Here is a 14,121-nt window from a genome sequence, read left to right as displayed (position 1 = left end):
AGGAAATCTTTCTAAAGCTCAGGAGTTGATGACTCAGTCTCTTTATTGCCAGCTTCATGTCTTTATTCCTCAATGTGTAAATGGCAGGATTCAGGATAGGTGTGATAAGAAAGTCCAAAATGGCAAAACATTTATCCAGTGATGCTGTGGGAAATGGCCACATATAAACAAAGATGCACGGTCCAAAGAACAAAACCACCACAGTGATGTGAGCTGAAAGAGTAGAAAGGGCCTTGGACAGCCCACCTGAAGAGCGCTTCCATACAGTAACCAGGATGAAGATATAGGAGGCAACCAATAAGAGGAAAGTGCCGGTGGAAAGAAACCCACTGTTGGCAGTAACCATAAACTCCAGTCTGTAGGTGTCTGTGCAAGCTAGTTTGATAAACCAAGGAAGATCACAGTAAAAGCTATCTATCTCATTAGGACCACAAAAGGGCAAATGAACTACAAAAGCTAACTGGGCCACTGAGTGAATGAGGCCAATAATCCAAGCACCAGACGAAAGCAAAATGCACATCCGTGGACTCATGATGGTCAGGTAGTGAAGGGGCTTGCATATGGCCACGTATCGGTCCAGGGCCATGGTTATGAGTAGCACCATCTCGGATCCACCCAGAACATGAAGGACAAATATCTGTATGACACAGCCATAGAATGATATGGTATTGTACCCCGAGTATAGGCTATAAATCATCTTAGGAATTGTTAAAGTAGAAATGCACAAATCAATTAATGAAAGATTGGCCAAAAGGAAGTACATGGGAGAATGCAAATGAGGATCAGAGGTCACTGTAAACACAATGAAGAAATTCCCTAGAACAATTGTTACATAAAACACTGTGGAGAAGGCAAAGAGAAAATACTGCACTGGTCTGTACGTAGAAAAGCCAAGCAATACAAATTCGGACACTACAGAGTAATTTGCTTCGTACATGGATTTTTGTCTGGTGTTTTCTAAAAGACCAGAAATAAAACAATAAGAAAGAATTTACTAGAAATAATTATTAAAATAAACAAACAAATCATTTTTAAAGCTGGTATTCTATTTTATTTTGCTTATTTTTTTAGAGAGATGTTTGTTATATGGTATGTGTGCTCGCCAGAAAGACAAACAGAGAAAAAGAAATCACCCCACAGGGGAGATGGCCATTCCACAATCCCTTATTCATTCTCTTCTTGGGATTTTTGGCATGCATGCACATGTACCCAACATGGTTTAAGCCATCAGGTCCAGGACTCGAACCATGGTGGATTACGTAGGAGTCCAATGATAAAACCATTACACTATCTGCTGGTTCCCTAAAGCTGGCATTTTAAAAAAGAAATGTTTATTAATAGCCTTGAGATGTTTAGCAAATTTTATACATTTACTTATCCATTTAATAATTATCATGATGAATATCTACTATGTGCCAGGTATTATACCAAGCTCTGAGATTAAACACTGATTCTGGCTTTGAGAGGTTTACAGGCTACTGGTAGACCTAGACATTAAATTACTATAAATTAATACAAGCATCCGGTCACAGATTTGAAGAAAATGATCAAAGCACTATGAAAACAGCTGACAAAATGGTGCCTGCAAAGACTCTGCTAAATATGGAATTATTACATAAGTGTAAGCAGAGTAGGCAAGATTGGAAAAGCCACATGCAAAGAGCCTGAGACAGGAAGGTAAGGTACAAGAGGATGAATTATTGAAATGAGGCTAGAGTCACTTGCTAGAACTGATAGAATCTAGTATCCCTAAGAGCATCAGTTTTTATCATAAGAATAGTAGGAAACCACTGAGAATGTTAATCAGTAACTTGTTCATATTTCTATTTTCACATGATCACAAAACCTCAATGAAAAGATTGTATATAAAAGGCTAGGATGAGCTGAATTGATCCATCAAGAGACTATTGAATAAATTTAACTGATCAGTGAGGAAATGGTGAATTATTCAACCAATGATGTTTATAAAACCAATAAAACTTGAAAAAATATAGAGCTTTTCCTCTCAATATAAATTCCATGAAGTTCTAAATAGATACTGAAATAGTAAAAAAAAAAAAAAGAAAAAGAAAGAAAGAAAGAAAGAAACAAAGTAGGAGTATTTAGACATTCTAAGCATATCCCACAACATCATGCTACTTTTGACTAAAATAAATTGTTATTTTTTGAGATAACATATATTATTTATTTTGGTATAATATGAAGTACATAGTTTGCTTTTAATAAACTTATTTTTAAACTATGAAAGAAGAATCTTGCGATGCAGTCTGTAGATTCAGAATGTAGTGATGCCAGCACCACTCAAGTAGACATTAAAAAATTGAAATAAAGTTTTACAGGTATAAGATCGACTGTTTTCTCTTTAAAAACAGTCACTGAACATAAAATGCTTTCGGTAAGAGATTCATTACCACTTTAAAACCTCTTTCAGTCAGGGACATAGAAACATGTCATTGCGTGATTTCATCCCTGTGCAAACATCACGGAGTAAACTTACACTCACCTAAACAGTGTATCCCACTACTCATCTGGGCTATACGGTACACACTCAAGGGCCATGGGAATACATGCAGTATCTCCTCGAACAAACATCATTATTCAGTTCATGACTGCGTTCGACAGCAGTCTATTGTTAATTTTTTTAAGCATACCTGTTAATTAGTTGATTGATACTACTGTAGAAATGAAGGAAATCAAAGGCAAAAGAAGAAGCAAGGATAGAGCAGGAGAGGAAAGAAACAGGAGAGAAGAATAGAAACAAGTAAGAAAGAGTATCATAAAATCTAAAAGGGAAGCAGTAAAAAGAGCACACCTATGAGTATTTCCTAAGTCTTCCCTTGCCTGCTTACTACTCGAAATCCCTGTGTCTTCTGGCCTCAGAACATCTCAGCATGGCAACCGACTTCTTGGGATCTGAAATTCCCAGGATCCCCAGCCTCTTATCTGGCCTCTCAACCTCACAAACTTCTTGGGAGCTGATATTCCCACGGTCCCCGGCCTCTTATCTGGCCTCTCTACCTCACAAACTTGATGAACTCCACAAACACTCCCTGTTCTTTCATGATTGCTCAAGTTTTCCCATGCTATTTATTTACGTATTTTGCATTAAATGGGTCTCCAACCACCTTCTTCACTTTGCTAATTACTTGTCGCTCTAAAAATTTCAACTCACCACTCAATCAGCAAAGATATCTCTCTCGCTCTATCTCTCTCTTGCTTTCTCTCTCTCTCTCTCCGTCTTCCTCTCTAATCTGGATAAATATTTCTCCTCGCTACTCACACGTCATTCTTGCAAACTTCTTATATTGCCTACTTTAAAATATAACCTACAAATGATTACTCTCACTGTCTCCCTTGCTAGATCAATGAGCTTCTTGGGAGCAGGGACTAAATCTTACTCATAAATCTTAGTCCAAAGTAATAATGTGGTTTTGAGAGAAAGGCAGGTGTTTTGATGGATGTAGGCATGCATACACATTTAAATAGGTGGATAATTGATGATAATGGTTTCTTGGTAAAAAAAAAAAAAATTGACTCCTACATCTTAACCTTATTGAAAACTGATGCCAGTAGAATTATTAAAAAACAATTGTTATTCTAGAAATTATCACACATATATGGAGAATCTGAGGCAATTCACTCTAAAACCCATTCCAAGGTTTGCCTGTCTCTACTAAAATATAATATTCTATACCCAGAAATGTCCTGGTAAATCAAGACACAATCTAAATTTATGGAACAATAAAAATTCTAACTTCCCTTTGGAAAGACTGGCTTCAGACTAGATATTCAATAAGTGGTTGTTGAATTGAAAAATAAAAATAAAGATGAGTTTCAATGTATAGCATAAGTACTATGCAGTACCCATGTAAGAAAAATTATTGGTAAACTTAGTAGACAATTGATTAATTGTACCATCCTCACTTAACTATCCCCACCCCAAAAAAATGCCAGAAAGCAGTATTTTCCCAATTACAGAATCTTTCAGGAAATTTGCCCCTGAATGTGATGTCATTAGGAATTTTCAAAACCATTCCTGTTCTAACCCAATCTAACCACAGCTTTTGGTGACCACTTGATAATTTATAATCTGAGTCCTCTGCCCATTTTTCATGGAAATCCCACCTTTAATTTTCCAACGCCTTAAAGGGAAAAAATTATTAGAAGTATTGTAAAGAAAGTAAATGTTGGCTGACTCATTGCAGCAGCAGTAACCTGCTATTAAAGCAAAGCTGAATCCACATGGAAGACCATTGGTTTGGTTCCCCAATCTTACACACTCTGGGCAATGTCTCCTGGCTAAAAAGTCTGGGGGAAGGAGTAATCATGACATAAGACTCTGCTGAATGTACCTGTCTTTGCCTTACTCTCTGTCTCCCGCTCTCATGAAAAAAATAGATAAATAAACTTTTTTAAAAAAAAAGTAAGTGGAAAGCAAACTACGTCTAATAAATATAACAGTGAAATAATATCAAGAAATATCAAACTCTAACATTTTAATGTGTATATATATAAACTAAATATCATTTAGATCAATACTAGTGAAAAATGAATAGCTATTGACAAATACATTAAACATCACTTAAAATTCCATTGGGAGCATACTCATGAAATCTAATTTACCTATGGGTTCTAGATTTTTCAGCACCATTAGTTGAAGACACTATTCTTTCCTCCATTGAACAGTCTTGACACCTTTGTCATGAATCTATTGCACACATATATAGGATTATTTATTGAGTCTTAATTCTATATAGTTGACATGTCTACCCTGATACCAGTACCATATGACTGAAGTTGTGTAATAAGTGTTAAAATTAGGCAGGATTTCTCCAACTTTATTCTTTTTCTGTTTTGTTTTATTCTAAGATAAACTTGCATATAATAAAATACTTTTTTAAGTATTTAACCCAGGGACCATCTGATGATGTAATGGTTATGTCACTGGACTCCCTCAGGGCTGATTGTAGTTCTAATCCTGGACCTGATGGCTTGAAACATATGCCAGGTGCATGTGCGTGTGTCCCCAAAATCCCAAGAGGAGAATGGAGGAGAAGGGATTGCAACTTGGCCATCTCCCCTGAGGAGGTTTCTCCCCTTCTGTCTCTTTGGCATGTATATGTGTTCTTTAACAAAAATCTCTCTTAAAAAAAAATACATATGTATATTGCCCAGACTAAGCGGCACTAACCTTAGTGTACTGGACTGATCCAGTCCCTAGCCTATCCAATCAACCAGAAACACATTGCCAAAGATCTTGACAATATAGAAGGATGCAGGAAGATCATGACATGACCAAATGCTCACTCTTCCTCCTTTCCTCATGTGTGCACATGCCATTCTGGATTTTATATATATACATATATACATGTATGTATTTATATAGATTACATAAGCAAAATAATATAAAAATAAATTATAATGCATAAGTAAATTATAAACAATATATAATTATATTATATGTGTATAAAATTTGTTACACAAAATAATAGGCCCAGTGGGAGTAGTATATCCTGATAAGACACTATGCTCTAATACCAGCTAATCAAATTCAATAAGCTTCATAGTACTTTCAGCAATCAGTTCTGCTCCTGTCAATACTTTAATCCTATGGATTTTGTAGCCTTTACTTGCATATTAACTTCCACAATTTGTTATTTTATTTATTAATATTAATTTATAAATTAAATAGAGCATTCTTTAAGGTAAATAATTTGTAATATATATATAAAGGATTAGCAGTTCTTCCAACATACACAGGACTTTACATACACCATCGCCTACCACTCTAGCAACCTGGGATTGCCCTGCCTACTGCCCGCTGGGATACTTAACCCTGGGCAGGCCTCCTTGGGAGAGTGCATGTTCTGGGCCTAGGAGCTATTGGGACTTCTGGTATACCAACTCACACACTATGACCCTCTTCACTAAGTTATATCTCCTTACCTTGCTACCACCTAGCACCTGAAGTTACCCCTACCTGCTCTGACCTGGGAGACAGTAGCCCTCTACCAATACTACATAATCTATTCCAATAAATAGAAAAAAGTGAATATTGCACCAAATGATAAGAAACTAGCACAGATCTCAAGGAAAACTGGAAAACAAGGTACTAACTATTCCCTATGTGAGAGTGGAAGTCCCTCACCAAGTGGATAGCACAGAGAAATACTCAGAAAAGTCAGAAAAAGAATTTCAAATATTAACAGTGAAAAAAAACAACAATGAAATGCGTAAGAAAACAATCAGTTCCAAGAACCAGCAGTTAGCGTAATGACTATGTCGCTGGATTCCCACGTAGTCGACCATGGTTTGCATCCCGGGCCCAGTGGCTTAGAACTCACACCGGGCGCATGTGCGTGCGTGCCCAAGATCCCAAGAGGAGAATGGAGGAGAAGGGATTGCGGCATGACCATCCCCTCTGGGGTTCTCGCTTTCTGTCTCTCTGTCTCTCTCTGTCTGTCTGGCGAGAGCACGCACCCTATAGTGAAAAACCTCTCAAAAAAAAAAAAAAAAAGAAAACAATCAGTTCCAGGAAATAAGAAAATCATTTCAGAACCTGAAAGAGGAATTCCATAAATAAAAAGATACTCTAAAAAAGAATCAAACAGAACTTCTAGAAAAGAAGAATACTATACAAGAAATTAAAGTCTCCCTAGAAATCATTAACAGCAGATTGGACCATGCAGAAGAAAGAATTTCTGACAAAGAAGACAAAGTCTCCATAGCCCAAATCACCAAAAATAAAGGAAAAAATTGCCTAAAAAAAAATGAGAGCACCATACAGGAAATACTAGATACCATGAAATTTCCAAATATCTGTATAATAGTTATTCCAAAAGGGTAAATAATCTGCTAAAGGCATGGAAAACCGCTTTCATGAAATACTATCTGAAAGTTTTCCAGATACAGAGAAACATGGAAAAATTCAGACCCAAGAAATAAAAAGGACCCCAAATAAGAGTCAACATAAAAGATCCTCTCCCCCTGGGGCCAGCCGGTAGTGTGGTGGTAAAGGGCACTGGACTCCCACATGGCTGTCCACGGTTTGGGTCCTGGACCTGGCAGCTTGCCTTCTCACTTTCTCTCTCTCTCTCTGGCTCTGTCCCTATCTTGTCAAATTAAAATAAATAAAAAGAATAAAGTTAAATAAGGTAATTATTTTTTTAAAAAAATTCCTCTCCCCAGCACATCATAGCAAGATCGGTAAAAATTAAACACAAAGATAATATTCTAAAAATGGCAAGGGAGAAATGTCAAGTTACTTATAAAAGTTATCCCATTAGGCTACATCAGACCTCTCAACTGAAACAATGCAGGCAAGGAAATAATGGAAAGATGTATTCAAAACATTAAAAGAAAAACAATGTCAACCAAGAATACTATATCCAGCAAGATTATCCTTCAAATGGAAAGAACAAATAAAAGTATTATCAGATAAACAAAAATTTAAAGAATTCACCAATAATAGACAAGTTCTACAGGAAGTACTGAGAGTTGTATTGCATCAGGATAACTAAAGAGAGACAAATAGGAACAGGAAAACAACACAAAACTGAGAAAATGACTAATAAATTGACAGGGATAAATCCACATATATCAGTAATAACGTAGAATGTTGATGGATTAAGTTCTCCTATTAAAAGACACAGACTTGCTGAATGCATAAAAAAACAGTAGTCATCTATATGCTGCTTACAAGAAACACACCTCACTGATAAGCACATACATAGAATGAAAGTGAAGGACTGAAAAAAGATATTATATGCAAATGGAAACCAGAAAAGGGCTGGAGAAGCGATTTCAGTACCAGACAAAATAAACCTTAAGATGAAAAATTTAAGAAGAGACAAAGAAGGACATTGTATTGTACTAAGAGAACTTTTTCTCTAAGAAAATGTAACACTTAAAAATATCTATGCACCCAACACTGGAGTACCTAAATACATCAAAGAGATATTGTTAGATCTCAGTGCAGAGATAGACTTACACAATAATTGTGGGGGATCTGAACACCCTACTGACTCCTCTGGAGAGATCAGCTAGACAAAAAGTAAAGAAAGAGATATAAGATCTATATATCATAACTCTCTATTCAATCCTCACAGAAGTAGCAGTTCTGAGCTGGTGTTTTGTTATAGCCACAGTTGGCATCAGTGACTGACTCATCTTCCAGTACTGGTCATCCACTCCCATTCACACAAGCCACGTGGCTTTTGCAAGGACTTGAAATAGCAGATTAGTTCTGAAATAAAGTAATCTTTTCCTTTTAAAAAATGTGAAATAAAAATGAAATTTAAGTCATGTTTAACTTTCATCATTAGAAACTTTTAATTATATTCATCAGATCTCTTATCAAGTGATTCTCTTAACTCAGAAACTACGAGGTCCAAAAGGAACATGATAAAGGTATCCTGAATGTTTTCTGCCTCAGAGGTTACTCTCTGAAGTAAATACATGCGTCATACTCTCAGTGACTGTGATCAGTGCAGAAAATTATTTGTTTTATTGCAATATGATTTATTACATAATCTAGTTAGAATATGGATAATGCTTATCCATGGGGGAAAAAATATTGTCAGATACAATGTGTGTCTGCTAATATATAATCTATATGCTATATATTTCTTAGCTAGTTCTCTGTGTTTTTTCCTCTATCATACTTAAGACAATTTCACAATGTTTTAGTATCATTTGCCATGCACACTAATTGAGATGGTTCAAAGTGCAGCACATTCTCCAGAAATGTCCAGGACTTCTTTTTCCAGCTATGTTTTGAGATTTGTGGACTCCATAGAGCATCAAAATGAATGCCTTACCTGTAACTCACAACTCACTAGATTTTCTGGTCAAGGGAGGGCTGTTCTTACAGCCCACTGTCATCAGATTTGAGTTTTCCAGGATTAAGGACATGAGCATATATTCAGAAGAGGAATGGTGAGTTCAGAAAAATATTTAAGCCTAAAGAAGTATGCTTTTTAGGGACCAGAAGATGGTGTAATGGCTATTTCGCTGGACTCCTATGTAGTTGACTGTGATTCGAGTCCTGGATCTGGTGGCACATGCTAGGTGCATGTGCATGCGTGCGCAAGACCCAGAGGAGAAAGGAAGAGAAGGGATTTCAGCATGGCCATCCCCCCCGGGGGATGATTTCTCACTTTCTGTCTCTCTGTCTCTTTCTGGTGAGCTATAACAAAAACCTCTCCCCAAAAAAGTATGCTTTTTACAATAAGTCATTTAAAGTTATTTTCTGTATAAATCATGAGGAAATGGACAGACTCAGAGGCTTAAAACTCACACTGGGCACATGTCCATGTGTGTCCAAAATCCTGACCGGAGAATGGAGAAGGAACTGTGCCATGGTCATGCCCCCTGGAGGGGTGGCTTTTTGCTTTCTTTCTCTGTCTTTCTTCATGTCTCCAGCTTGTACACACACCCTCTCAGTAAAAATCTCTCAAAAAAAAAAATACTATATTTCTACTTCATTGTGTCTTCTATTTTCATCCTTCCATGTTATACAGTCTATCGTGTACTTTCACTTTGTTGACTAAATTTATTCTCAAGAATTTTTTTCTTTTTTGATGCTACTTTAATAGGGATTTTTTCTTTATTTGTTTTTAGATAGATCATTGTCACTTCATAGAAATCCAACTGATTTTTGTAGATTGATTTTGTATCCAGAAACCGGGAATAAAACAAGAAGAAATATTTTTTATGTTGGTCTGAGCAAGTTTCTTCTTTTTCGGTTTTTTTGTTTTGTTACAAATATGTAACACCAAAACACAAGCAGCAAAAGCATAAATAAATAAGCAGTACTATATCAAACTATAAAGCTTCTGCTCAGTGGGACCAGCAGTTGGCTTAATGGCTATGTCACTGAACTCCCATGTAGTTGACTGCGGTTGGAGTCCCGGACTCGCTGGCTTAAACTCATGCTGGGGTTGTGTGCATGCATTGCATGCCCAAGCCCAAGATCCCAAGAGAATAATGGAGAAGAACATATTGCAGCATGACCATCCCTCATTGAGGGTAACTTCTCGCTTTCTCTCTGTCTCTCTCTCTTTCTGGTGAATGCAAGCGCCCTATAGAAAAAACCTCACTCCACCCCACCACCAAAAAAAAAAGCTTCTGCCTGGCAAAGACAACAATCAACAAAATGAAAGGCAATTTATGAAATGCACAAAATATTTGCATATCATTTATCTAATAAGGAGTTAATATCAAAGTAATCTAAGGAATTCACAAAACTAAACAGCACACACACACACACACACACACACAAAGAAACACATACATAACTCAAATTTTGAAAGGCAAAAGACCCAAATAGACATTTTTTTAAAAGAAGAAATAAAGCCAAAATAATGTGAAATTGTGCTCAACATGAAATCATCAGAGAAATGCAAATCAAAACCACAATGAAAAATTACTGCACAGCAGAGAGGATGGCTATTATAAAAAGGACAAGAGATAAAACACCAGTCATTGAAACCACAGAAAGTGAAATTGTGGAAGAAACGGGGACCCTTGTGTTTAGTGAATGGGAATGTAAATTGGTACAGCCACTAAAGGAAAAAGCATGAAGTTGTTCAAAAACTATCATGCAACCCAGAAATTCCTCTTCTTAGTATATACTCAAAGGAAATAAAATCAGCAAAGCACAAGACATCTGCATTCTCATGTTCATAACAGTATTATTTACAATAGCTAAGATATAAAACAACCTGAATACTCCTCGATAAATGAATGTGTAATGAAATTGTGGTGCTTATGCAAAGGAGCATGAAAAAGTTTGTGGAAAAGTAATATTAAAGTATTTATTTTGGCACAAGAATATTTTGAAATTGGTTCAATTTCTAGGAGCTTTAATAGATAGGGTCTTAAAAATAAGAAAATTCTATCATTTGCCACAGCTTATATGAATCTTGAGGGAATTATGCTAAGTTAAATAAGTCAAAAAAAGAATACTGCATCTTACTTATATGTGGAATCTAAAATGAAATAAACTGAACTCACAGAAACTGAAAGAAGATGGTAGTTATGATGGAGGATGGGAGGTATTGGTCCAAGAGTACAAACTTTTAGGTGTCAATGAGTAAGTTAAGGGGATCTAATGTACAGTATGGTGAGCTGATGCATGTGAAATTTAATTTAATTTTAGTAATTATTTTATAAAATATATGCATATCAAGCCATCACGCTATCTACCTTAAAATCATCCCTGATGGTGAATTATCAGATCAACATCCATTTAATGTTTAAAGCATACTCATTGACTGGCTTATAGACATTAAGCCACAATTTCAAAAATTGTGATATAAACAACATATATTAATTTCCCTGTCCTACACAAACTGGAGAGGGCTTAAGTCAGTTGGAATTCAGACAAACAGAAGTGCATGTGGAACTACAGGCCTAATCTATGAAACATCCCATCTCTGAGGCTTTCCCTCCTATCCCTCTTCCTACCATGTTCCGGTTCTTCCTTATTACCCTTCCCATCCACTTTGTTTATTTATCTCGTCTACTCTATCCTTTCCTCCTCCAGGTTTTAAATCCTTCTCTCTCATGCACTTTTTAACTTTAAGACAAGATATAAATTTAATTATTCATATACTGAGTTTGAATATAAGGAAAATTGGGGCCAGCAGGTGGCATAGAGGTTAAAGCTCTGGACTTCCGCATGCCCAACTGCAGTTTGAGTCCTGGACATGGTGGTTTGGAAATCATGCTGGACACATGTGTGTGCAAGTAGTAAATCCAAAAAAGATTGTAAAAGAATAAGTTGCAGCAGGACCATCCAACGGGGAGAGGGAGGTGATTTCTCACTTTCTCTCTGTCTGTCTATCTCCAACCAGTGCATGCACTCTATGGTAAAACCTTTCAAAAAAAATGGAGAGAGAGTGAGAAGTATATATTTCATAGTTTCTTCAGAAATTTCAGTGTATTATTTCTAAGTAAATTAATTTAACTGTAAGTGTTATGATATCTGGCCATAATTTCAGCATATTCTAAGGCAATTATCTCTGCTTTTTCATCAACTTCCTATAAAAACTTCCTAGGGCTATATTGGGATTTCAAATAATTTGTTAAATAGAAACTTAATGTTTAAATTCAATACAGCTTAATAATAAATCATTTATTTTAAATATTATGAAATGGTGAGTTAAGAAAAATATTAAGCCTAAAGAAGAATGTTTATTACAATGAGTAATTCAAATCTCTTTCATGTATATGTTATAAGAAAATGAAAAATGAACTTACAAAATTATTCAATATGAATTTATGTGTCTACTTTGATCCAAAGAAATACAGTGGGAGCTAATTTATTTTTTGAGAGATTTTTGCTATAGGATGCACCAGACAGACACAAAGAAAGAAAGAAATCACACCTCGGGGGATGGCCATTCTGCAATACCTTCTCCCCCATTGTCCTCTGATGATTTGGGGCATGCACACACACGTGCCTTGCATGAGTTTTAAGCCACCGAGTCCAGTACTCGAACTGCAATTGACTCTGTGGAAGTCCAGCGATTTAACTGCTATGTCATCTGCTGTCCCAGTGGAAAATAATTTATCTCTTTATGAGAAAGGAAGTCCTCCAAACCATAAATAAAGGGAAATACAAATATCTACCCGTGGTTCTGCAACTAGAGAATTATAATCAGGATTCCATAAACATTGCAAGGTCATCAATAGACTAAAAAAAAAAAAAAAAGCTGCACACACACATAAATGCAAGCTGCATACTAGAAAATCTTAAGGTACATAAAAATAATCCACAAATGAGAAATCAGATATGTAATCCAAAAGTTATTATTAATTTTGGATAACATTTTCTAAGAAGTTCTGACCTCCTATATTTGTTTCTTTATTTAAACTTTATTTCTCCCATGAGAGAGAAGTATTTCTCAACAGGGTCTTCATGCCATAATCCATCCTCAAGACTCAGCCCTGATCACAGGAATTCACATTCATATACATTTCGGCCCAATGTGCACAGAAAGGCCTAAGGTTGTGAATCTAGGACATCACAGACTGCTGCAACATCGTCTGGCTTTCCTCCTATGCCAAGAACAATTATGTCAGATAATCCTGAAGTTATAGTGAGGTAAGTATTTGTGTTAGTAGAATTGTTTGAAATGCACTCAGGAACTTGTTCTCTTGTGAGTTATTAAGGAAATCTTTCTAAAGCTCAGGAGTTGATGACTCAGTCTCTTTATTGCCAGCTTCATGTCTTTATTCCTCAATGTGTAAATGGCAGGATTCAGGATAGGTGTGATAAGAAAGTCCAAAATGGCAAAACATTTATCCAGTGATGCTGTGGGAAATGGCCACATATAAACAAAGATGCACGGTCCAAAGAACAAAACCACCACAGTGATGTGAGCTGAAAGAGTAGAAAGGGCCTTGGACAGCCCACCTGAAGAGCGCTTCCATACAGTAACCAGGATGAAGATATAGGAGGCAACCAATAAGAGGAAGGTGCCAGTGGAAATGAACCCACTGTTGGCAGTAACCATAAACTCCAGTCTGTAGGTGTCTGTGCAGGCTAGTTTGATAAACCAAGGAAGATCACAGTAAAAGCTATCTATCTCATTAGGACCACAAAAGGGCAAATGAACCACAAAAGCTAACTGGGCCACGGAGTGAATGAGGCCAATAACCCAAGCACCTGATGAAAGCAAAATGCACATCCGTGGACTCATGATGGTCAGGTAGTGAAGGGGCTTGCATATGGCCACGTATCGGTCCAGGGCCATGGCTATGAGCAGCAGCATCTCAGATCCACCCAGAACATGAAGGACGAATATCTGTATGACACAGCCCTGGAAGGATATGGTATTGTGCCCAGAGGACAGGTCAGAAATCATCTTAGGAATTGTTAAGGTAGAAAAGCAAAAATCAATAAATGAAAGGTTAGCTAAAAGAAAGTACATGGGAGAATGTAAATGAGGGTCAAAAGTCACTGAAAGCACAATGAGAAGGTTCCCTAGAATAATTGTTACATAAAACATTATGGAGAAGGCAAGGAGAAAATATTGCACTGGTTTGTAGGTAGAAAGTCCCAGGAAGACAAATTCTGACACTGATGAATAATTGGTTTTGTTCATTGATTTT

General features: G+C 36.5%; 2 protein-coding genes across 2 annotated transcripts; both read right to left on the bottom strand.

Annotated features, from left to right (window-relative positions):
* Positions 1–7: 7 nt before the first annotated feature.
* On the bottom strand, positions 8–937 carry LOC102479151 (olfactory receptor 4F6-like; the record flags this gene model as incomplete). Its single annotated transcript, XM_006165663.2, has 1 exon — positions 8–937. A coding segment is annotated over exon 1 (930 nt), but the record flags the coding sequence as incomplete, so codon positions are not given.
* A 12,211-nt stretch (positions 938–13,148) lies between these two features.
* LOC102481662 (olfactory receptor 4F15) lies at positions 13,149–14,114 on the bottom strand. Its single transcript, XM_006165669.1, has one exon. The coding sequence runs from the start codon at positions 14,112–14,114 to the stop codon at positions 13,149–13,151; it is 966 nt and encodes a 321-aa protein (XP_006165731.1).
* Positions 14,115–14,121: the final 7 nt, after the last annotated feature.

The sequence above is a fragment of the Tupaia chinensis genome, unplaced genomic scaffold (genome assembly GCF_000334495.1).
Source record: "Tupaia chinensis unplaced genomic scaffold, TupChi_1.0 Scaffold143986_1, whole genome shotgun sequence".
Taxonomy (NCBI): Eukaryota; Metazoa; Chordata; class Mammalia; order Scandentia; family Tupaiidae; genus Tupaia; species Tupaia belangeri.
The sequence above is the reverse complement of the archived record's forward strand: the minus strand, read 5'-3'. Positions and strand labels throughout refer to the sequence as shown.

Excerpts from the sequence above, each read along its gene's own strand:
- LOC102481662 (XM_006165669.1), bottom strand. The coding sequence starts at position 14,114 with ATGAACAAAACCAATTATTCATCAGTGTCAGAATTTGTCTTCCTGGGA.